General features: G+C 39.5%; 1 protein-coding gene across 1 annotated transcript; it reads left to right on the top strand.

Annotated features, from left to right (window-relative positions):
- Positions 1–7181: 7181 nt before the first annotated feature.
- LOC311507335 (sodium/glucose cotransporter 1-like) lies at positions 7182–22731 on the top strand. The gene is made up of 14 exons (XM_084571639.1): positions 7182–7211; positions 7399–7503; positions 11673–11732; positions 11894–11998; positions 12091–12196; positions 12604–12684; positions 12782–12990; positions 15831–15966; positions 20431–20538; positions 20644–20794; positions 20892–21060; positions 21588–21803; positions 22064–22169; positions 22272–22731. The coding sequence occupies exons 1-14, from the start codon at positions 7197–7199 to the stop codon at positions 22484–22486; spliced, it is 1782 nt and encodes a 593-aa protein (XP_084427765.1). The 5' UTR covers positions 7182–7196; the 3' UTR covers positions 22487–22731.
- Positions 22732–23358: the final 627 nt, after the last annotated feature.

Genomic DNA, 23358 nt, shown 5'->3' with positions numbered 1-23358 from the left:
ATCTATCCAATCCGTTAGGTTGGTCACATAGGTTGGTCACATCACTTTTGATTGACGTCTTTTGACAGCATGACAGCAAAATGACAGAGAGAAGGTATGAAAGTGGGGCCTCCAACAGAAAACAGCAGCGTTTAAAAGAACAGCGCGACGAAGAGCTTTTTTAAAAAAAAATCCTAAATTAACGGGATATTTCAAGCCTTCGTCAAGTCAAACAGATGCAGTCGCGGAGGATGAAACACATAACGTAATAGAGGCAGCGGGATCCTTAGCCGTAGCTGCAGCTAGCTCATCTCCTCGGTAGGATTTCAGGGAATTTTATGTCACGCATATTACACAGGTTGGTTTATAAGGCTGGTCCTATTTTACAGCTCTAACGTTATGTATGGTGAACGAGTCCCCATTGACATCCGTGACCGCGACGATGCAGAGGCTTCACCACCACAGCCATCTGAGTCAGCAGAGGGACAAGATCAGGCATTTGAACCCAGCCTCGGGTTAACTCAATTGTGGGTCAGTCCCGCCCCGGCCGCCGGCAGATGTGGAGGAAATGCCCGCCCCCTCCTCACCTGTTGCGGCAGAGGAGAGGAGACAAGAGCCCGCAAATCCTCCGACCTACAGCTCGGATCCTGGATGTTGGGACAAAATTGATGACAATATGAGGGCATACTGGGTTAAAGTGGGCCCTGAAAATTGTCAAAACAAAGATGCAAACATCACTAACTCAGAAAGACAACATAAACACCAAAAGATGGCAATGGTTGCTCTGCTCCCCTTCAAAAGGGAATGTGTTTTGTTTTGCATGTAAATTATTTGGGGACAGTGATCAGTCTGCGCTGACAGCAGGCTATTGTGACTGGAAAAATGCTACCGCTCGCCTAGCTGAACATGAAGGGTCAGAGAGTCACAGACAGGCTATGGTCGCGTATGTTACGCGCTGTGCTGGGCGTATAGATTCAGAACTTAAAAAACTATTTGACAGTGAATGTGAAGAGTGTGTTCTATCTGAACTGTTTTGTGGCTGTGGTGGCACAGGCCAGACGGTAATATATATATACATTTTAGCATGATTTAAAGAGCTACTTGTATGCACTGGGCCCTCTGCTTGTTCGTATTTGTGTTTTGTTTGTTGAATTTCTCATGTGGTCATTTTGTGGCAACAACTTAAATAAATATTGGTTGTCTCCATGTTTGTGTATGCCAGTTCACCTTAGTATTTGTATGTGGGCCATTTATGGGAATAAATAAAATTTTCTGGTAAAGCATGATGAGTAAGGGGGGGCACCCACACAAAGAGTAGCCTAGGGGCCCATGACAACCTTAATCCTCCTCTGGTGATATCCCTAAATCTTACACACTGGATGATCAGTCTGATAGTTTCAAAGGTTGACGATTGCATTTTAGGACTTTACGAGATGGAGTGATAATTGCAGACATGTTTTGAACTTTCCGCCAAGAGATCTGAACAGTTTCAGTTGTATAATAATTACCTTCCTTGTCTTTAATAGGCTATAGTAACATTTTCTTGCAACTCCAGCAGAAAAGTTGCTCCATCACACACAGGTCAGTGTGTGGAGCTGTCGTGTTAGCTCCATCTACGTTAAAAAAACACAATTGTTGGGTGATGGAACATGCACCACTAACTGTAAGCTGCCTGGAATTGCACTAATCCTGCATATGCAGGGGCTTTCATATAATTTCATTAGTGGGTCATAGTGGCTCATTGGATCATCCTCATTAGATAATGAATTAACATACATTTATTTAACATCAAGATTGGGATCTTAATGCACAGTACTTGATTTGGTTATCTATATACTCGATAATCAAATATCTATTCAAACACTTTGGTGAAATGTTTGCCTAAAGATCCATCATATTTCTTTCTTTACCTCAGAATAATGACAGTCATTAGTCAGTAATGACTCAACAATCTCCACAGACTGAGCAGCTTTATAACGTGAATCTTTAAAAGCATTTCTGAAATCATACTGAGTAAGAATTAGTGCATTACTCTGTCCAAATACAAGCACAGTGCAATCAGTGCAACATGTAAAAAATTAAGACAGAATCAAATACAACCTTCAATAAAGAAACAATTAGTTACCAAACACAAATTAGATGGCAGCAGTGTTGTGGATGATAACGGCTCAAGGCTTTTAACACTTTAAATAAGTTACATAATTACTGTCTTATAATTACAGAAATTATATTTAGCAATATTTTACATTATAAGGCCACAACTACAGTACTGTTAAACATTTGAGGTTGTTTTTTAGTGTTTAACCAGAAAAGGCTCAAACCTGTAACAATGCATTTTGTTTCATGGGGCCCTGCTCAGTGGACATTGGCCTTTTTTTTTATCATTACACTGAGTGCTATAAAACTTATAAAACCTGAATCTGCACATATGAAATATCAACTAAAATACTGATTATTACAATCATGTCATGAAAATTTTCTTGATGATGATTTTATTAGGCACACACATGCAATAATATACAGCCTTCAATAGAGAAATAACCATGTACTAGGTCACAATTAGGACTGTTGGAAGCATGGTTTTCGATGATTATTGCACAACGCCATTGAATAACAGGACTTATATAATTACTGCTTTATAATTACAGAGTTTATGATTAACTGTATTTTACATTTTGTACATGCAAAAAGATGCAAGTATTGTAAGGCCATAGTGTATTTACTTGTGAATACTTCATACAACTACAGTAGTGTAACTTCAATATGCACATATATAGATTTTGGCAATCATTAATTCTGCTGGATTTATGTTTAGTCTTTTCATATTGTATTTTTGATATATTTTATTGCCTCTTCGCAAATACCACGGCCCTCGTTATGGAAGCAGTTAGGATGACCGAAAGGTGCCTCTGGTCATCCACACCTACAGCAGATTCAGTGTGTTTCATTTCTTGCTTCTTGCAAAAGGTCCTGCACATCCACACAGGCTAATTAGAACTTTAGTCAGGCTGAAACTTTAGTCGGGTGTGTTAGATGTTACGCAATAGAAGACTGAGGGCTTTTTTTTTAACATTTGTATGATATTCATGTAAGCTTAGAGGCTCATACAGTAGGTACATTGTCCTACAGAGACACCTACTGGCTGCTAAAAGAGCTTTCTTTGTACTTATGCAAACCATAAAGGACAAAAACTTCACTAAATGCAAATTTTATCTCACAGCATACTGATTTAGGGTTGGAAATTGGCGTAAAACATCAGAATCAACCATTTTTATAATATTTAGGGATGAACAATACTGATTTATTTTGGTCTACCTGTGGAGACTTTCTGTACACTCAGAGGACACTCCATCATTTCTTTCTCATACTGTATATAGACCAGCATGTTGATTGGAACACCAGTAGATTTACGCAGTGGTGGGCTGTCAGGGCCAGCAAAACTTTCTCTGCTGGCCTAAACGTGATCAAAATCATTGAATTACATTTTAATATTTTCTCATTGATCTTATTAAATTATTCCCAATGTCAGTCCTACGGTATATCTGGCAGTGTAACTTTTATTCAATCATATTTCAGCCATCTGGTTCCTTTAACCGATCAGATTTCAAGTTCATATTCTTAGGCCTTATCTATAGCCAGCGGTAGCGTCAGCATTTTCACGTCCTCTGATTGCCATAGCCAGCCAAAAATGATATTTACCACCTCATTTGCTGCTACAAGTATTTGGTGACACACCCACTCAAACCAATGTTCTTCAGCGCCCATTAAGCAGTATGCATACTGTATGAATCATGTGAAACATGCTGCCATTAAGAATTAAGAAATTGTAGTTTACAGTAGCGCCAAACTGACGCTATTTTCCCGGGGATGTGATGTCCCAGAGTGGAGGCACGTGGAGGCACGCGGAGCCGGGTTTTCAATGACCCGACCACACTTCCGCCAGACTCACTCACGTTTTCTTTAATTAATAGTATGCTTTGCTCTCCCTTCACCAGTTACAAGAAAATGTTGATGATTATACACTGTACTTATTTTTTTAATTTTGTTTTTTACAACTCTCATGTGACCAAAGGTCGGCATGGCCACTGGTAGTTGCCATTATGCCTCATCCTGTGACTATAGCATCAAATAACTAACTAAAACAAAACTTATACAACAGAGCGACACTTGAACATGCATCAGTATTATATTAACCACCTAAAATGACAGAAGCCATCCTTGAAAAAAAATAATGATTTGACATGTATTTCAGTGTTTTAGTTTGGCCAAAATCACATCCACTAACACAGAGGAGGTGGAGCTTATGACCTATACTGCAGCCAGTCACCAGGAGGAGCTGTAATTGCTTTGAATTCACTGACCATCTTTATGCTGTCTATGAGTTCCAAAAGTTACAAAAGTTACAAAATTCTGTAACGGTTACCACAAGGTAAATTCTGTCATAAAATCTGATTCTGGAGACCTATTAAGTGATTCTCATTGGTTAAGTGTCAAACATTTTCTTTAAGGGAAGAAATGTTTGATCTTAGGTGGTGGTGGACAATGTTATGACCACTGAGTTATATGTGTGCGTTATCTGCCTGATTGGTGCTGCGCTCCCTCCCTGCCATGTTGGGGTTGCTGTGTTCTTGTTGTGTTTTTCAGTGTCCTGTTTGCTGGGACAGTGATTGGAGGACAGCTGATCGAGCGCATTTTAAAAAGGCCTTTGTGAGGAAGCCAGTCGCTCTCCTTCTTTTAATGTAAACCACTCCATGTTGTGAGCGTATTGTACTTATGGGTTTTATGTAACCACTGCAGTCCTGCCTGGTGGGGATGAGAAACCAGTTCTGTTTCTACCGTTTTTCTCCTGTTTTTGGTTAGGGAGCCAGGGAAGGTCTCCTATATTTTACTTTGGATTAGTTTCATAGGTAAAGTAGAACGTCTGTTTAGTTGTTCTGTTTGTTGTTTTGGCTATGCTCACCCTGAAGATGGATTATAATGACAAATAAAGATTATTTTGAACTGCAAGTTTGTTGAGCACTGGTTCTTTTCAAAGTCAAAGTCAAAGTCAGCTTTATTGTCAATTCTGACATGTGCAACACATAACAGGATTGAAATTTCTTCCTCAAAGTACCTACGGTGCAGCAACTTAAACACAAAATGTACAAATATGGGAGCAGGGAAAAAGGGGGAGTCATCTTTTATGTATACTGGTTTCCCCTAAGCCGGACGTAACTGTTCACGCAAAATTAAGTTCTGAAAAAGTGGTGACATAACATTACAGAGCCTTTTATTTGTCCTTATCACACAGTAAATCTCTTCATCACTGAGATGTGTTATCAGTGACTGTACTTGGTTACTCTGTTTTAGTAGAGACAGAGGTGTTATGGAATTTAACTGAACTGGACAGAATTAAACTGAACTCAACCAAGCTGAAATACACTGAAAAACGCTGCAGTGGACAGATCATCTGATGCTCCTTTGTTTTAAAGCAACGCCAGTGCCTTTACTTATGGCATTTCCTTGTCGATTGATGATTAACAACACTATAAAAGGTTACACTTTCTAACACCCTCATTTTCACAGCAACATGTGACACCTTCATGTTTCAGCTTTATCTTTGCTTGTACATCCACTTTCAACCAAATACGATATCAGGTCATCAATATCATTTATGTTTACAATTTTTTTCTCTCCCTTTCCCACACTATCTCCCTCTCCGTCTTGCACATCAATGCACACGTGCATGCAAGCACATGCACACGCACACACACTAAAGGTTATAAAGGTTAGTACTGGAGCAAGTGCTTCAGTCAAAGAAAAGCAACTCAAGCAGTACTCCTTCTTTGGCGCGCTCCCTCTCAGCAACATGTCTGCAGAATATTTTGGATTCTCTTACGTAAAGAGAACTGCAAGTAATGGCACGACCACCGTGGCCCTCAACAATCCGGCAGATATCTCAGTTGTTGTGATTTACTTTTTGGTTTTGTTGGCTGTTGGAGTATGGGTAAGTGGTCCAGTCCTTCAGGTTTTACTTTGATCTAAGAAATTTAAAATAATCCTGTCTATATTTAGTCAGAAATGAAATGTAATGATTTATGTTAGTATAAAAAATTACGCATCTTACTTTCAGCCTTTATAACACTACAGTATAAAAGCATAATTGTTTTATAGCAGGTCGGCAACTTTTTACATGTGGTGAAAGTGAATTTGAAGTCGAGGTCAAGTAGTCGCAGATGACGTCACAAATAAAAACACTGTAGAAAGTTAAGCAAAAATGAAATCTATATTCTTGACCTGAATACATATTGTAGAGTCTCACACAAAAGAAGCTACGGAGGCTTCTGATATGCAGGTCTCGCTCGGCAAACTCTCATCATAACTTCTGTCTCTCGCATGGCGCATTCATCAAAGACAAAAAAAAAAAAACACACTCTACAACCACAGTAACAACATCAACTAATAGAACACAACAGAACTGAACATAAACATACAAGCTTATCAATATTGTGCGCTGCAGATATGTTCAGCCTGTAATATAAATTGGCACTGTCAGTAGCATTTACTAGTACTTCACAGTGTGTTGTAAGAAAGGATATTGTAGCCGGGATAAAACAAAAAAAAAAGTAGTATTTCTCCGAAGCCTTTTCCATGTATCGCAGTTAACTGTCTAATAACTTTGACAATGAAATTCACCAACAAATTGATGATTTCCAGCCTCCTTCTTTCTGTTACCGCAAAGTGTTTGTTGTTAACTGACTTAACTGACTGCTGTTGAGAGGATTTGGACAGTTCCCCTGCTAGTGTTAGCGGATGCCTTTTCAGATGAGTGTGCATTGCAATAGTACTTTTGTTATATCCAAGGACTGACTTACATATTCTGCATGTCACGGTAGAATGGGCTTCATCTTTAGTGAAGGATTTCCACACACTTGATGAACCACTGCTAGTTTTACAACGACCAACTGGGCTCCTCACCTGTCTTCTTGGAGGCGTCCATGTTGTTATTGTCACGTGATCAGTGACTGGTCAAGACTGATGCTTAAAGCGTCATGGCACAGCAGTGAAGTCACTTGTTAACCAGTCTATATAATTCCTTCTGTTAAGTACAACATACATTAAACTAAAAAAGAAAGTTTTTTGGTTTTTTTTCTCTGAAACCTGTCCTTGTCCTGTTGCAGTCTATGGTCCGCACCAACCGATCCACTGTGGGTGGCTTCTTCCTTGCAGGCAGGAGTATGGTGTGGTGGCCGGTGGGTATTACTCAAAGTGAAAGAGTCATTCTTATATGTACAGAGATGAACATACTTTCTGAAAAGATGACTGTTCCTTGAAAAGTTAATCATCAGGTATCTCAGTCTGAAGCTTCTCTTAGTATGAGAAGCCCAACAAAAGAGAGACAATGCACATCCCTGACTGAATTAACCATACTGTCTACAGATCGGCGCATCGCTCTTTGCCAGCGACATCGGCAGTGGCCACATTGTAGGAATCGCTGGTACTGCTGCAGCCACAGGAATAGCCATTGGCTCATTTGAATGGAATGTGAGTAAATGTGTCTGTGCCAGTTATGCTATTATCACTTCTTACACAAATGTGTGTCTAACCTCACTGTAAAATCAAATTAGTTGACCTTACTTAAAAAAAGTATGCAAACTCGTTGCCTCAAAAAAATTAAGCAAAGTAATCTTAAGATTAGTGAGTTAGAAAAGCTTGTTTATTTTGAGTGTGCAGTACTAAATTGAGTAGTACAACTAAAAAGAAAAAATTAAGTTCATGTAACTTAATAGCCATGCTTACTGTTAACTTAATTTTTTCATTTTGTGTGGACTGCTTGATATAAATTTAACCCCACTTAGAATTACTAAATACCTACAACTTACTACTCACTCATTTTTATAAAGTTCACTTAAATTAAACAAATCAATTTCCTTGAAAGGGTCCTTGTCCTTCTTCTCTCTCTCCCATTTCTTATCTATTTTAGCTGTTATTATCTAATAAATCAAAAACACCACATATACTTAAAAAAACACTCACTGGTTGATTCAGCTGTATTACAACATTTATTAAAAAAATAAGAATTGCATCATTGAGAGATCTAGGCTGAAGATTAAACATTTTATTACTCATGTAATAACCTTACAATAAGGTATTCATTATTCATTACATTCATTGCATTTCTGATCAAAACTGAAAGTACAACAAATCCTTTTGTGTCCCAAAGCGAGCATCAGTCCAAGGTTTAAACCAACCAATCCAAATGCAAAGCATATGTAAGCCCAAGTAACAGACAAACCGCCTGAGGCAAGTTTTTAATACGATCCATGATAATACCTCCCTCCAGAATGGTGGCAGTGGAGATGGGCTGGAGGTCCACTGAACTTGGACCCTCGTGAGGACTATCTTGACTGACACCTGTCAGCACACCAACAGTGATGCATTCTAGGGCCTCGTCTCTTGCTGTATCCTACAAAGACACACACATTCTTCAGCATGGCAATTTGTACTCTTCTAAAATATTAATTTTTAGTGTTGAAAGCATTTGATAGAGAATATGATTTTAAATGTGTGTTCACACTGAAGTGCTGTAATATAGCCAACAAAATAAATTTGGTATAGTTTAAACTAAAGCTATGGTCCACAAGGTCCATATATTCTTGAACAGTGACACTGACTTTTCAACCTAGACTCCTGCTCCTTAGATTTAAAATGTATTAATGTGTACAACGTTTATGTGGCAAATTTCATTTTTATTTACTGGCTGTTTAAATACACTATATTACCAAAAGTATTCGCTCACCCATTCAAATGATCAGAATCAGGTGTTCTAATCACTTGGCCTGGCCCCAGGTGTATAAATTCAAGCACTCAGGCATGCAGACTGTGAAACAAGACATTTGTGAAAGAATGGGCCGCTCTCAGGAGCTCAGTGAATTCCAGCGTGGAACTGTCATAGGATGCCCCTTGTGCAACAAATCCAGTCGTGAAATTTCCTCGCTCCTAAATATTCCACAGTCAACTGTCAGCTCTATTATAACAAAATGGAAGCGTTTGGGAAAAACAGCAACTCAGCCACGAAGTGGTAGGCCACGTAAAGTGACGGAGAGGGGTCAGCGGATGCTGAAGCGCATAGTGCAAAGAGGTCGCCGACTTTCTGCACAGTCAATTGCTACAGAGCTACAAACTTCATGTGACCTTCAGATTAGCCCAAGTACAGTACGCAGAGAGCTTCATGGAATGGGTTTCCATGGCCGAGCAGCTGCAGCCAAGCCACACATCACCAAGTGCAATGCAAGGCGTCGGATGCAATGGTGTAAAGCACGCCGCCACTGGCCTCTAGAGCAGTGGAGACGCGTTCTCTGGAGTGATGAATCACGCTTTACCATCTGGCAATCTGATGGACGAGTCTGGGTTTGGAGGTTGCCAGGAGAACGGTACATTTCAGATTGCATTGTGCCAACTGTGAAATTTGGTGGAGGAGGAATTATGGTATGGGGTTGTTTTTCAGGAGCTGGGCTTGGCCCCTTAGTTCCAGTGAAAGGAACATTGAATGCTTCAGGATACCAAAACATTTTGGACAATTCCATGCTCCCAACCTTGTGGGAACAGTTTGGAGCGGGCCCCTTCCTCTTCCAACATGACTGTGCACCAGTGCACAAAGCAAGGTCCATAAAGACGTGGATGACAGAGTCTGGTGTGGATGAACTTGACTGGCCTGCACAGAGTCCTGACCTGAACCCGATAGAACACCTTTGGGATGAATTAGAGCGGAGACTGAGAGCCAGGCCTTCTCGACCAACATCAGTGTGTGACCTCACCAATGCGCTTTTGGAAGAATGGTCAAAAATTCCTATAAACACTCTCCTCAACCTTGTGGACAGTCTTCCCAGAAGAGTTGAAGCTGTAATAGCTGCAAAAGGTGGACCGACATCATATTGAATTCTATGAGTTAGGAATGGGATGGCACTTCAGTTCATAGAATGAGTAAAGGCAGGTGAGCGAATACTTTTGGTAATATAGTGTACCTCTTACATTAGCTGTGGAGGAAATGCTATACAAAGTACATCAATCACTGTACAAAATGTATATTGTATATTGTGCAGATAGAATTACATCTTCTATGTCAGCACAGATACAGTTCTATATTAATGCAGACCAAACTTTTTTTATGTGCAAGTACTTACAGAGCATGTCTTGAAAAATTCACTGGAGTCATCATCAAGTAAAATGGGAATGCCTTTGAGGACAACAGAGCGAAGTACTGTCACGTCTGGTGTCTAATAGTACAGAGAGAGAAAAGACCAGTTACAGAGTAATTTGCAAGGCACAAGCTCAAGTCAGACAGGAAATAGAATAGGTTGGTCTGGATCATCTCATTTAGAATTTGATTGATGAACTATCATATAGATCAAAAGCAAATTTAACCTACTTACCATCCAGCTCATGTGCTGCATCAGCTCACTGAGTTTCTGGCCAACAGTTCCCTTTTGAAAAGTTCGATGAAACGCGGGCGTACTGGTCCAGAGGCTCAAAGAAGTCTCCCTCAAGATTCTTACTGGCGATTCTATTAAACTCAGCAAACACCTGAAAAAGTAAAGAGAGGGGTGGGTAGGGATGGAGAGATGGCAGAGGTGTTAACATTCCAACAATGTACATCTACACAGTGGCAGTCCTGTCTTTGACAAGCACATACTATTATTATTGGTAGCTAAAGTTAGCTAAGTTAGCATCGCTCCTAACTTAACAGCCTAGCTTAAAATAAAATGACACATCCAGACTTGTTCTGATGTTCTGCCACGTTAATGGCCTCCTGTTCATGGAAACTCACAAACCGCCGGGATCAGTCTCTCATCTTGAGTCAGTACTCGACAAATAAATAAAAAAATCAACTCAGGCAGCGGGTGTGCGGGTGCACTTGACGAGCACGCCCGCGACCGTTACGCTAAAGTTTCTCCTCAACTTTAACGTGACAAAAGTCTCCAATGTTACCTATTTTCAATAACAAGCAACTCGTGGGTTGAAAAAAAATAAAGTACTGACCAAGTTTCATTATGTCACATTATAAATTAAGCTAGCGTTAACCGACATTACTACACTCATCATTACTAGCTAGCACGAAAAATATGGCGCTTACAGAAACAAAACGGTCTAAACAAAGGTAGACTATTACTCACCAAATCAGTGTGCCAAGCACAAGAATGCTGAAAATAATTATCACGAGTGCCGTTGCAGCAATTAGGTCCAGCTCAATAAGGTCCAGCTCCACCGCGTCCGTTGCGGCGGGCATATTGTTGACATGTATCGTCAAGCGCAGAGAGGACGGGTCTGCGCATGCCCACAAGTCGAAAAAAGTTTTCAAATCCATAGAAAAAAAGCGCAATTATCAAAAACGTACTTTTTCTAAGTGAACCCAGCTCAAGTAGACTGAGCTGATGAGATTTTTCAACCACAAATTACAGGTAACTTACTAAAAGCGAGTGTTAATAGCAATTTGATAAAAGCTGATTTAAGTCAATTTACTATTTTTAATTAAATACCATGTTTGCATTTACAGTGCTGTGACACAGATGCTGCATTATCGGTTATCTCTGACTGGTGAGCGGTTAGTCAACAGAATACCACGAGAGTATCACCGTGCAGAGGATTTTTATTTGAGCAAATATGGCACTGCTTATTTATTCTGTGTTTCTGTCTCGTTTGTTTGTGTGTTTTAGGCTCTCGTTGTGGTCGTCTTTCTTGGATGGCTCTTTGTTCCCATCTACATTAAAGCTGGGGTAAACAAACCACACAGGTCACATGTTGGCTTAGAAACTCTAAACATATAAACATATTTTCTTCTAAAAATCTATTCATAATTATTGTTTTAATTTATTGTTTGAGGAATAAAAATAGAAACTAAAATAAAAACAAAACTAAAAGTTGTGGGTGTGTCTAGGTGGTCACCATGCCAGAGTACCTGAAGAAGCGGTTTGGAGGACAGCGTATTCGCATCTATCTCTCTGTGCTCTCCCTCTTCCTGTATGTCTTCACCAAGATTTCAGTAAGTCAATGAGACACTGGATTAAATATTTCTATTCCTACATCCATTAGGTGTTATTTATTATGTGATGCTTTGTGTTCCTTTCCAATCAGGCAGACATGCTTTCCGGCGCCATTTTCATCAACCAGGCTCTTGGGTTGAACATCTACCTTGCTGTTATCTTGCTACTTCTGATTACTGCAATGTACACCGTCACAGGTCTGTCCAAAGGATAAATTAACTTCCTTTTTGACTGAACTCACAGAGATCCTGCTTGTAAACTAAAGCCAGAACTCTTATCACTACTACTGCGGTTAAGGTATCTTCAAGGTCATTTGAGGAGACGTACACACACATCACACTTCTCTTTCCTCATATCTAGTTGATCTGTGGTGTGTTGGTTAATTACCCTGCACGAAGATAAGGCCTTCTGTTGATGATCTATAATAATGCATCCACACCTGCATGTTTTTTTTCTTTCTTTACATAAAGAATTCTTACACACCACCATGACAATCTGATTTTATTCTCTCCAGTAAGTTTGATTATGTAAGTTGTAGGGGACAAAATGTTCAGGTTTTGAGTTAAACCTTTGCTCACTGGTAACATCACATATTGCATTTCAGGTGGTTTGGCTGCAGTGATCTACACAGACACTTTGCAGACCATCATAATGGTTGTTGGATCGTTCATTCTCATGGGCTTTGGTAATAAGATATTATCATTTTTATCCTTTCGCTTTTTTATGAGCTAATATGGTAGTTCATGTTTGTAATGTTATACATCATGTCCTCACATCATCAGCTTTCAATGAAGTGGGTGGCTATGAAAATTTCCAGAGTCTCTACATGATATCCGTCCCCAGTGCCACGGCTAACATCAGTGCTAAATGCTACGAACCTCGGGCAGACTCCTTCCACCTTTTTAGGGATCCAATTACAGGAGACCTGCCATGGCCTGGGATGGTCTTTGGACTCACCGTTCAGGCCACCTGGTACTGGTGCACTGATCAGGTCAGTAAAGTAAAAGGGCAGTGCTGTAGAGTATTTGTGAGACTACTACTGATACTTTATTCAGACTGAGTGGCAGCTTTTAATAACCACGGGCAACAATCCATTGTCATAAAACTCATTCAGTTGATTTTATCCATTTGTACACACAATTATGCGTCTTTATCTCATCTGTTTTGCCAGACTCGCTCAGGCGGTTTGAGATTGCCTACTGGATGTAGATAGGCCTCCTTTTAGTGAAACCTTAATGTAATGTAGGGACTAAGACTGGATCTCAGTGCAGAACAAGACACCAATTCACATGCTGAGAAGATAATTGGCACCTCTGAACCACACTGCATGCACAATTCTTAGGCAAGTTGCACTTTTGAGGATTAGTTTTATTATCCTTGGTCTATCCAAAATGTTAATTAACCTCAAACCTGAATATTTAAGGAAGTGAAAGTGAGGTTTTGGCTTTTGTACAAGAATCTGTGCGTGCACAATTATTAGGCAACTATTAGTATGCAGAATTATTTTGCAGCTCAAAGATAAATAAAAATATTCCCATCTTCCTTATTTTCATGTTTTAAAGTCAGGACAATAAACATTTCTGACGATTCAAAAAATAAATCAGTGACCAATATAGTCACCCTTCTTTTCAATAACACTCAAAAGTCTTACATCCATGGAGTCAGTTTTTCAGTTTTTTGATCACCCGACCATCTACTATTAGTGCAGCAGCAACCACAGCGTCCCAGAAACTGTTGAGAGAGGTGTACCGTTTTCCTTCATCTCACGTTTAAGAAAGGCCCATAAGTTCTCAATAGGGTTTAGGTCAGGTGAAGAATGTGTCATTACTCTTTCATCTTTAAGGCCTTTACTGGCTAGCCACGCAGTGGAGTATGTTGCTGCATGAGATGGAGCATTGTCCTGCATAAAAATCATGGTCTTCTTGAAAGATGCAGACTTTTTCCTGTACCACTGTGAGAAGAAAGTGTCTTCTAGAAACTGGCAGAATCTGGGTGTTGAGTTTGAGTCCATTTTCGCAGGAGCTTTTGCTTCCCTCCCTAATGCCTTCAAAATGTCCGTCTTCCTTTCCTGAATTATTTAAACAAACTAAATTGCAAGTCTACAGGTTGTTTCAGAGAGATTTAGTATTAGCTCGACTCAATCGAACACTCCTCGGGGCATAACTCCAAAACTGACTTAGTCAAGATAACTTGTGTCTCTCCTCTGCTCGCTCTGCCCACCGGAGCCACAACATCCTGCTCGCTCCCACCCTCTCACTTTAGACTGCATTGCGATTGGCCGGAGTCACCGGAGCTTTACACATGCCAATACTATCAAAGAAATTAGTGATTGACAACTCACCAAACAAGTAATAATGCAGGGATCCTAAATAACATACAATGACTCGTATCTCACAAACACTACCTAAACCAGCATGAACTTAACTATTGTTTCTTATGTAAAATGACATTATGACCTTTTTTAACATTCTTCTTTTACATTTTTCAGTTGTTCTGTATTTTATCCATATTGATGAACTTTTACACCCTTCAATACATAATGAACCTTTACGAAATATGAATCTATTTGTTATCAAAATAAATCAATTGCTTTAGCAAGGGCTACATTTAATAATTCCAGCTACTACCAGTCCCCCACCTCCACCTTGCTGGCGTCTGAGTCGGAGTGGAGTTCTATGCAAATTGCTGATCCAGCCACAGGTCCATCCACCTGGTCAATCAAGAGTCACTCTCATCTCATCAGTCTATAAAATCTTTGAAAAATCTGTCTTCAGATATTTCTTGGCCCAGTTGCGGTGTTTCAAATTGTGGGTCTTGTTCAGTGGTGGTCGGGTTTCAGTCTTTCTTACTTTGGCCATGTCTCTGAGCACTGAACACCTTATACTTCTGGACACTCCATGTAGGTTGCAGTACTGTAATACGACAGCACTGGAGAATAATGGGTTCCTGGTAGCTTCACGTTTGATTCTTCTCAAATCTTTGGCAGTTAATTTGTGTCTTAATTTGCGCTAGATCTCTTTTCTGGCCCATTTTTCCTGGGGAAAAGAAGCTGCCTCATAATTGTGCACACCTGATATAGGGTGTTGACCACTTAACGCCACATCATCCCTCATTACACAAATGCACATCACCTAGTATGCTTAAATCCAATAGGCATTCAAGTATATACAGCTTGGAGTTGGAAAATATACATAACAATGACGCTGTGGTCAAAATACTATACTAATAACTGTGCACGCAGTGTATTGAGCAGACATTTTGAGTTGAACCGAAAATACAGAATGTAGTTTGAAATCCTTTATGATAATTTTCCATCCATCTATCCATCTAATATACTTTTGATGGTACATTAAGTTGCTTACATGTTTTGGTCCATGTTTCCTTGATTAAAATCTTTCAAAGATATTTAAATGTATGACTTAAGGTAGATTTATGGTCGCACATCACTACTACATAGGGCTGCACAATATCAGAAAAACTTGCGATATGCGATAACATACTTCACGATGACGATATATAAACAAATGTTGTAATTTACAGTTTCAGTGTGGTTCTATTTTAGGTTAGCAATGTTAACAGACTCCAGAGTAGTCAACGAACACTAAACCAAAAAATTTAAAACGATTATTTAAACAAACCCCTGTTACTGGGAAAAAAAACCTGCATCTGACTTCAGCCACAAATCTGACAGAGAAATAACACCAGTTTAGTTGCAAAGCATGACAGCGCTTCCTGTGAAGCCAGTGATTATCGAGGGCCAAAACTTCCTGCTCCACGTGCTAGGCATTGTTTTGAGTCCAACTAGTAACATGGTCCTTTTCCCAACTGTAGGTGATTGTGCAGCGTTGCCTCTCTGCCAAGAACCTATCTCACGTAAAAGCAGGTTGTATCCTGTGTGGCTACCTGAAACTTCTGCCAATGTTCCTCATGGTTTTCCCTGGGATGATCAGCAGGATCCTCTATCCCGGTGAGTGTGTTGTAGCTCTTGAATTACTCGTAACCTGTGTTGATTCGAAAAACGATCAGTAGTTAAAAGTACTTTTGTAGCTTGTTCTACAAACTCTGTGGTTGATTACATTTTTTTTCTTAAAGAGGACATCGGATGCCCATTTCCACAAGTTGATATGATTTGATGGAATCTCTGTTACATGTTTTGGTTAAAAAATCTCAATGGTTGTGTTAAACAGGCCCCTATTCACCAGGTCAAAAACAACACTTTTCACACTGAGCCTTTTTGGTGCGTAATGAGCTCCAGTAACTCATACGCCCGTAAAGGACCCGGACAGACATGGGTAGTGTTGCCTTGACAACCATTCAGCGTATCGTTAGAGTAGGGGAACGCGGTGCTCTGAAGCTACGTCAATCCATCTATTTGTACCAGAGATGAACCCAGAACATCAGGAGTCTCCCAAAGAGGTTCGTCAATAAAGGTTTGAACAAGAAGTTTTTGAATGTTTGGTAAACTTAATGCTACTTTTACCCGCTGTTCGCGGGCAGAATGGCGGGCTAGCAAACAGCGGATAACTCAACGATGAAATGAACGTGATGTTTACTTGTTTATTGACAGCTACGGTATGTGTCTCTGGTACAGTAAACAGTCACAATAAGCATATTTTCCGGTGAATGTACGCTAAGTAACGAGACATCATTATGCGGTCCTAGATAAAATTTTTACTGTAGCACTGCCATTAGCTCACAGCTAATAATGTAATGCAGGAGCAGTAATGGGTCTAGCAGGGGTTGAAAGATACCTCCGAAATCATTGTATTTAGCATAATTTATTATTTGAACTCTGCAACCCATGTCTTAATTATGAGAACATTTAAGTGCCTATGCAGTATTGTCAAGAAAATCATCTGTTACATGTGTCTTTGTGGCAACTGTGCCAAAATGCCTGCTGAACCAGAGAATATATGCTGCACTGAGATACCACAAGTACAGTTATTTTTCGATTGAGATGAGTTTTCTTTTTTTATATCTCATCACTTACCTTTTTGCTTTTTCTAAATTACAAGGAGACCTGCTGCAAAATCCACCAGAATGTCTTTAGGTGCGGAGATCTTAAGCACCTCATCCACATATGGAGTCCTAAAGACCTTATCAAAGATAAAGTCCTGCAGGCTGTCAACATAGTTGGAAAAAAGATATTGTAATTATTTGTATTGTCTATTTATATTATTTTTTTTACAAGGGTCGTTTAAAGACATCATATATGTTCTGCTTGTGGATGCAAAGCCCATCTTTCCATGGTTTATTTTGAATTTTAAATAAAAGCTTGTGAAACTCACAGAGGGTTGGATCTGCTTTCACTGGCTACGCTGTGCATTCTCCCTTTTAGTACGTGGGAGAGTTCACTGGACGTCCAATGTTTTCATCAGATTGCGCCAACTAGAAACTTTGGAGGAAAAATAAACACAACAAGCTTAAACAAAATTAAAATATGTATTTTCAAATATTACAAAAGAAAACACATCTCACACGTTTGACGCTGCGGTCATGTGAGACGTTGAAAGTGAGTCAAGCCAGCTGTGGTCCGATTTTTCTTGTGCATCTACTTGTGTTCTTATGGTACAGGTGCCAGGACAGGCAAAACAAAAACAAACAAACAAACAAACAAAAATATATAGATAGCTAGATAGACAGATAGCTAGATAGCTAGATAGCTAGATAGATAGATAGATAGATTCTGGTTTAGATTTTAAAAATCCAGTTTCCTTCATAGGTTACCACGTTTACTGACTTGATTCTTGTTCACAGTGACCCTGACTACTACTGTACAATATTTCAAGTCATTTTACTGTATAATTTTGAAGAAAATCAATGACAATCATCCAACCTAAAAGCGTTATATTTCTTATTTTCAAGCAATCATAAAACCCTTTCCTTCATAGTTTTCTTCAAAATTATACAATGACTTGGAGCATTGTACAGTAGTAGTCAAGGTCACTGTGAACCAGAATCAAGAAAATATTTGAGCAAACCTATGAAGGAAAGGGTTTTATGACTATCTGAATATGAGGAATTGAACTGTCAGGAAGCTTTTTGGTTGGGTGACTTTATCATTGTTTTTTTTGTTTTGTTTTTCAAAATGATACAGTAAAATTACTTGAAATATTGTACAGTAGTAGTCAGGGTCACTGTGAACAAGAACAAAGAAAATATTTGAGCAAACCTATTTAGGAAAGGGTTTTATGAGTGTTTGAATATGAAGACTTGAACTGCCAGGACGCTTTTAGGTTGCATGACTTTGTCATTGTTTTTCTTCAATATTATACAGTAAAATGACTTGAAATATTGTACAGTAGTAGTCAGGGTCACTGTGAACAAGAACAAAGAAAATATTTGAGCAAACCTATGAAGGAAAGGGTTTTATGACTACTTGAAAATAAGAAATTTAACTGTCATGGCGCTTTTAGGTTGGGTGACTGTCATTGATTTTCTTCAAAATTTTACAGTAAAATGACTTGAAATGTTGTACAGTAATAGAGAGGTGTGTTGTAAATAAGAATCACGTCAGTAATTGTGGTGACCTATGAACGAGACAATTCTTAAAATCTTTACCAGAATCCACCAAATGAAATTGTTTTTGTTTGTTTGGCGACGATTGCATTTGGCCTGCTCTAGCACCTGTACCATAAGTTCACAAGTTCACACTTGACTGGCTTTCTTCTGACACATGACAGCAGTGTCAAACGGTGTGAGGTGTGTTTCCTTTTGTAATATTTGAAAATAAAAAGACTCAAGCCACAAGCATTAGAGCACTAAATGCTAAAATATGTTAACGGCCACAACGGGCTAAATCGGTTAGCCTACTGTTGATTAGTAGCATACAGGGCAGAAAACTTACTTAGCAATTACTAAAATATAAATTACAACACCACAGCTAGTTTCCAGGTTTCCTCACACCAGTTGGTTAACATACATAGTAACATAGAGACACACTGAAAGTGTCCGTTAGCCAAATAGCAGACGGATATCGAGTAGCTACATACTATTGACGTTAATTTAGCCTTGTGATTAGCTCAACCCTTCCGCCATATAGTTAGCCCCTAGTCTCGTTTTATTCTGGGTCCTATTTAAACTGCCGAAAACAGCATACATACAACATACAAATAACTGTAGGAAATTATACTGTGGGCTGTATCCCTCAAATTGTCTTACGAAAAATCACGTTAGTACACACTGACTATATACATGAGGTAAGAGCTTATAAGCTCTTACCTCATGTATAGCGTTATAGCTGCTCCGGTTATAAGATACCACCTCCTCAGATGGTGTTTGCTAGAGTTAACCGAAAGAAACACAAAACCAGAATTATATTAAATAATATATCTGTGTGACGGACCGGTGGCTGGGCTCCATCCTTGTAGCACAATTTTGATGAGAGGAGTCACACTGGACCGGCGCCGCCAATCCTCCCGGGAGGATCCTACTCTTACTGCTCCAGGGTCGTTGGCCACAGTTCGTAAAATAGTCCGGGGGAAAGTGTTCGCAACACACCCGCAAGTTTTGCCCACTCTCCGGAACATTTCCCTGAAGAATCTATTCCAGCCATTTTGCTCTTGTTTAATCTTAGGTGCAAAGATACCTGTAGATTTAAGCCCTATTCGCACGGGACTAGTTTTACCTGGGGACCTCCGGTAATTTGTAATAACAGCGGAGGTCGTCTGTGATCTTAATCCCGTGCGAATCGGCCATGTCCGTAATATGTAAAGTAAAAATTACACCGCAAATTTTTGATTCGCGGCTTTTTTAACTGTCTCTTGTCACTTAAGAATTATGAACGATAGGACAGATAGGGTACAACATCGAGATGTCTGATCCATTCCCCCGGTTAGACGGATGAAATGATTAAATCAAGCATTAAGGTGTTCATTGACAAAGGTGGGGCTGATTTAAATACTGTTTGTAATTTCTTCCCCGGGATCAATACTCTCATCATGTTTTTAAAAAAAATATTTTTATTATCAATAAGAATTCGCAAAGTAACTAAAGCTGATGCAGCGGAATGAAGCGGAAAGTAGCAGAGACATATGTTTAGTAAATTAGAGTAAAACACAGCGTTTGCTTATCTCATGCGAATGCGCCAGATGAAACCCAAGGTCGTTTCTGAATCACATGACGTCCCCATGTAAAACTAGTCCGTGCATACTGTATATGGTTTAAATCTTTATAGCCGAGGACAGATACCATTATTGATACCCTGACAAGGCAGAGCGATCTAGTTACGTCACAAGTGGCTCAAATTTGAAATGGCTCGCTGAATGACCCATTTTCACTCTGAGACCACTCACAACAAACTGACTGCTTGGCTTTTTATCAGCTTTTCTAAACTCGCTGACATGCCACACACCCTATACTAACTGTAGAAAAACCTTAAAAAGTGAGATTTTCTTTTAACACTCTGCAAATTGTATAAACTTTATTCTAGATGTGGTGGCATGTGTGGAGCCAGAGTTATGTCAAGAATACTGTGGCGCCAGTGTGGGCTGCACCAACATCGCTTATCCCAAACTGGTGTTGGAACTCATGCCGGATGGTGGGTGACTTAAGGCCTTTGTCTCGTGATCTGTGAATACAATTTACAGCCTCTTCCTAAGTTTTCTTCCTTTCCTCTTATTAATCTGTTTTTCTTTTATTTTAGGTTTGCGAGGTCTTATGCTCGCTGTGATGTTGGCCTCTCTGATGAGTTCCCTCACATCCATCTTCAACAGTGCCAGTACTCTCTTCACCATGGACATCTACACTAAGATCCGCCAACATGCCAGAGAGAAGGAGCTCATGATTGCTGGCAGGTAAAAAAAAAAAAAAAAAAAAAGAATTGTGGTTGTCTCTGACATGATTATTGTTCAGATTCTTGATTGGTTCTGTGTGTGTTTCACCTGTCTATAGAGTATTTATTTTGATCCTGATTGGGGTGAGCATTGCATGGATCCCTATGGTGCAGTCGGCCCAGAGTGGTCAGCTCTTTAACTACATCCAGTCCATCACCAGCTACCTCACTCCACCCATTGCAGCTGTCTTCATACTTGCCATCTTTTGCAAACGTGTTAATGAGTCTGTGAGTTCCCTCTTTAATTCAGTGCTTAAAGGGGTTAACAACCCTTTCAATCTGCATTTGTTCACAGCTTATTCCTGTACATGTTTCTGCTTGATGCTGCATACTCGATTCATTTAGGTACATGTCATCAAAAGCAGAGCTTTGACAAAATATACTTTCTTGATTAGACTTTTGATGGGACATTTACTATTAGCCTTATATCTGAACAGTTTATAGACTGACTCTGGCTGAAGGCTAATAAAGAGTTTAACAACAGTTTGCCATTTTACCCTGTTGCTGTATGTGTAAATGTGTTGCACACACACACCCCTGACATTCTTAGAGTTTGGTTTCTTCACAGATACAATAGAGATTTACTGTACAGACATCAGAGTGGTGTTGATTTGTTCTCACTTTCAGCAAGGAACATGTACTGTATTCCAAACTGTTGAACTATTCCTTTAAATATAACCTTTATTCCCACTGCAAGCATTATTATAAGCGTTTCTGTCTAAACTGATGTTTTTCCTATGTCTTTCTTTTCTCAGGGTGCATTTTATGGTCTCCTAATTGGACTGGTTATCGGACTGTGCAGGATGATTCCTGAGTTTGTTTATGGGACAGGCAGCTGTGTTCACCCCAGTAACTGTCCCACTATCATATGTGGAGTTCACTACCTCTACTTCTCCATCATCCTGTTCGTCGCCTCTTGCATCGCCATACTGGGAATCTCTGTCGTGACCAAACCCATTGATGACAAGCATGTACGTGACTGAGCTGAGAGAGAGTGGAAGACACGCATATATCTACATTATACAAGTGTATGCAAAAGTTTAGGCACCCCTGTGCTACAACAAAGATTGTGAGAGTGTTTCTTAGTTTTGAGACTACATGTTGTAACATTGCCAGAAACCCTGTGTGATTGCTTCCATGGTTGTAGTTACTTGTGTACCTTGCCCTATGGTAATTTTTCACATGACTGTAAATAATTAATTTCAACCCATGTGTTGTGTTGTTTCATTAGTTGTATCGACTGTGCTGGAGCCTGAGAAACCGTAAAGAGGAAAGGGTGGACCTGGAACAGGATGATTGGACTGATAACCAAGATTCAGACAAAATGGACATAGATGGTAATGAACTGACATATAGTAGTATATAGAAGTATATAGAGTAAAGAGACATTCAGACGTCTACACAGATTTTCTTCATAGACTGTGTCCATTTTGTTACAGAACCTGAGGAGGAACCTGGCTTCTGCAAGAAGGCACTGATGTGCTTCTGTGGACTGGAGAATAAAAAGGCAGCCAAGCTGACTCCAGAAGAACAAGCAGAGATGCAGAAGAAGCTCACAGATACCACAGAGGTGCCTCTCTGGAGGAACGTGGTCAATGCCAACGGCATCATCCTCCTGTGTGTGGCTGTTTTCTGCCATGGCTATTTCGCTTAGAAAAATTCTGCGGACTTCAACAGCTCTAAGATGCTGAAATTCACATTTCAGTGACAGGATTATTTATGAATATAATTTGTGGACAAAACAAACCAGCTAGTAGCCATCACCGCCAGGATGCTAACCTTTCTACTCTATATCATTACTACAGTATGTATTTTGGTATGGTTGCATGAAATCATGCAGGACAGAGAATAGCTTTTGCATTTGCCTTTTCTATGAACTTTTCGTGGGACCTGAAAAGTTGAAGTAAACCATTACAACATACTGTAACATATTAACACTTATTATACTGAAATCATGTTAAAATAGTGTATAAATATTCACATGTCTGTATGTTACCCATTGTTCTGATCCTCTTTGTGCATGTAGATCTTGAGGTAACTAAGTTTTCATTTTTTTTTTACAGTGGTTTTGTGACTACAAATGTATTCAGATTGGTTATGTAAATAAGTACAGCTCATGAATAGAGCTGCAGGTTGACTCATGCGTGTCTTTATTTGAGAAGAGCACACTCATTCAGTTTATGATAGTGGAAATTTATTATTTAATTGGTGTCCCTTGTTCACAAAGACTCGATAAAATTATCAGTAGCTTGTACATTTTGATATGAATGCTGAATTCATTTCAGCCACAGCAACTGATCTCCTTACTTGGCAATTTTTAATACACCTTTGTTGGCTCATGAGTTCACACATGAGCGCTTTAATCCAGGATACTGGCTTGAGTCATTAAGAAAGGTGTGATCCACAGAATGCCAGCAGGTCACTTGTCATATATAACCAATGAAGGACAAGAGATTTTAAAATCCTTCATAATTACTGTGTGCTACCTCATTGTATTTAAGTTAATTGTATTTCCTCGAAATGTGC

This window comes from Chelon labrosus, assembly GCF_963514085.1.
Source record: "Chelon labrosus genome assembly, chromosome: 22".
Classification (NCBI taxonomy): Eukaryota; Metazoa; Chordata; class Actinopteri; order Mugiliformes; family Mugilidae; genus Chelon; species Chelon labrosus.
Note: the sequence above shows the minus strand (reverse complement) of the source record. Positions and strands in the feature narration are given on the sequence as shown.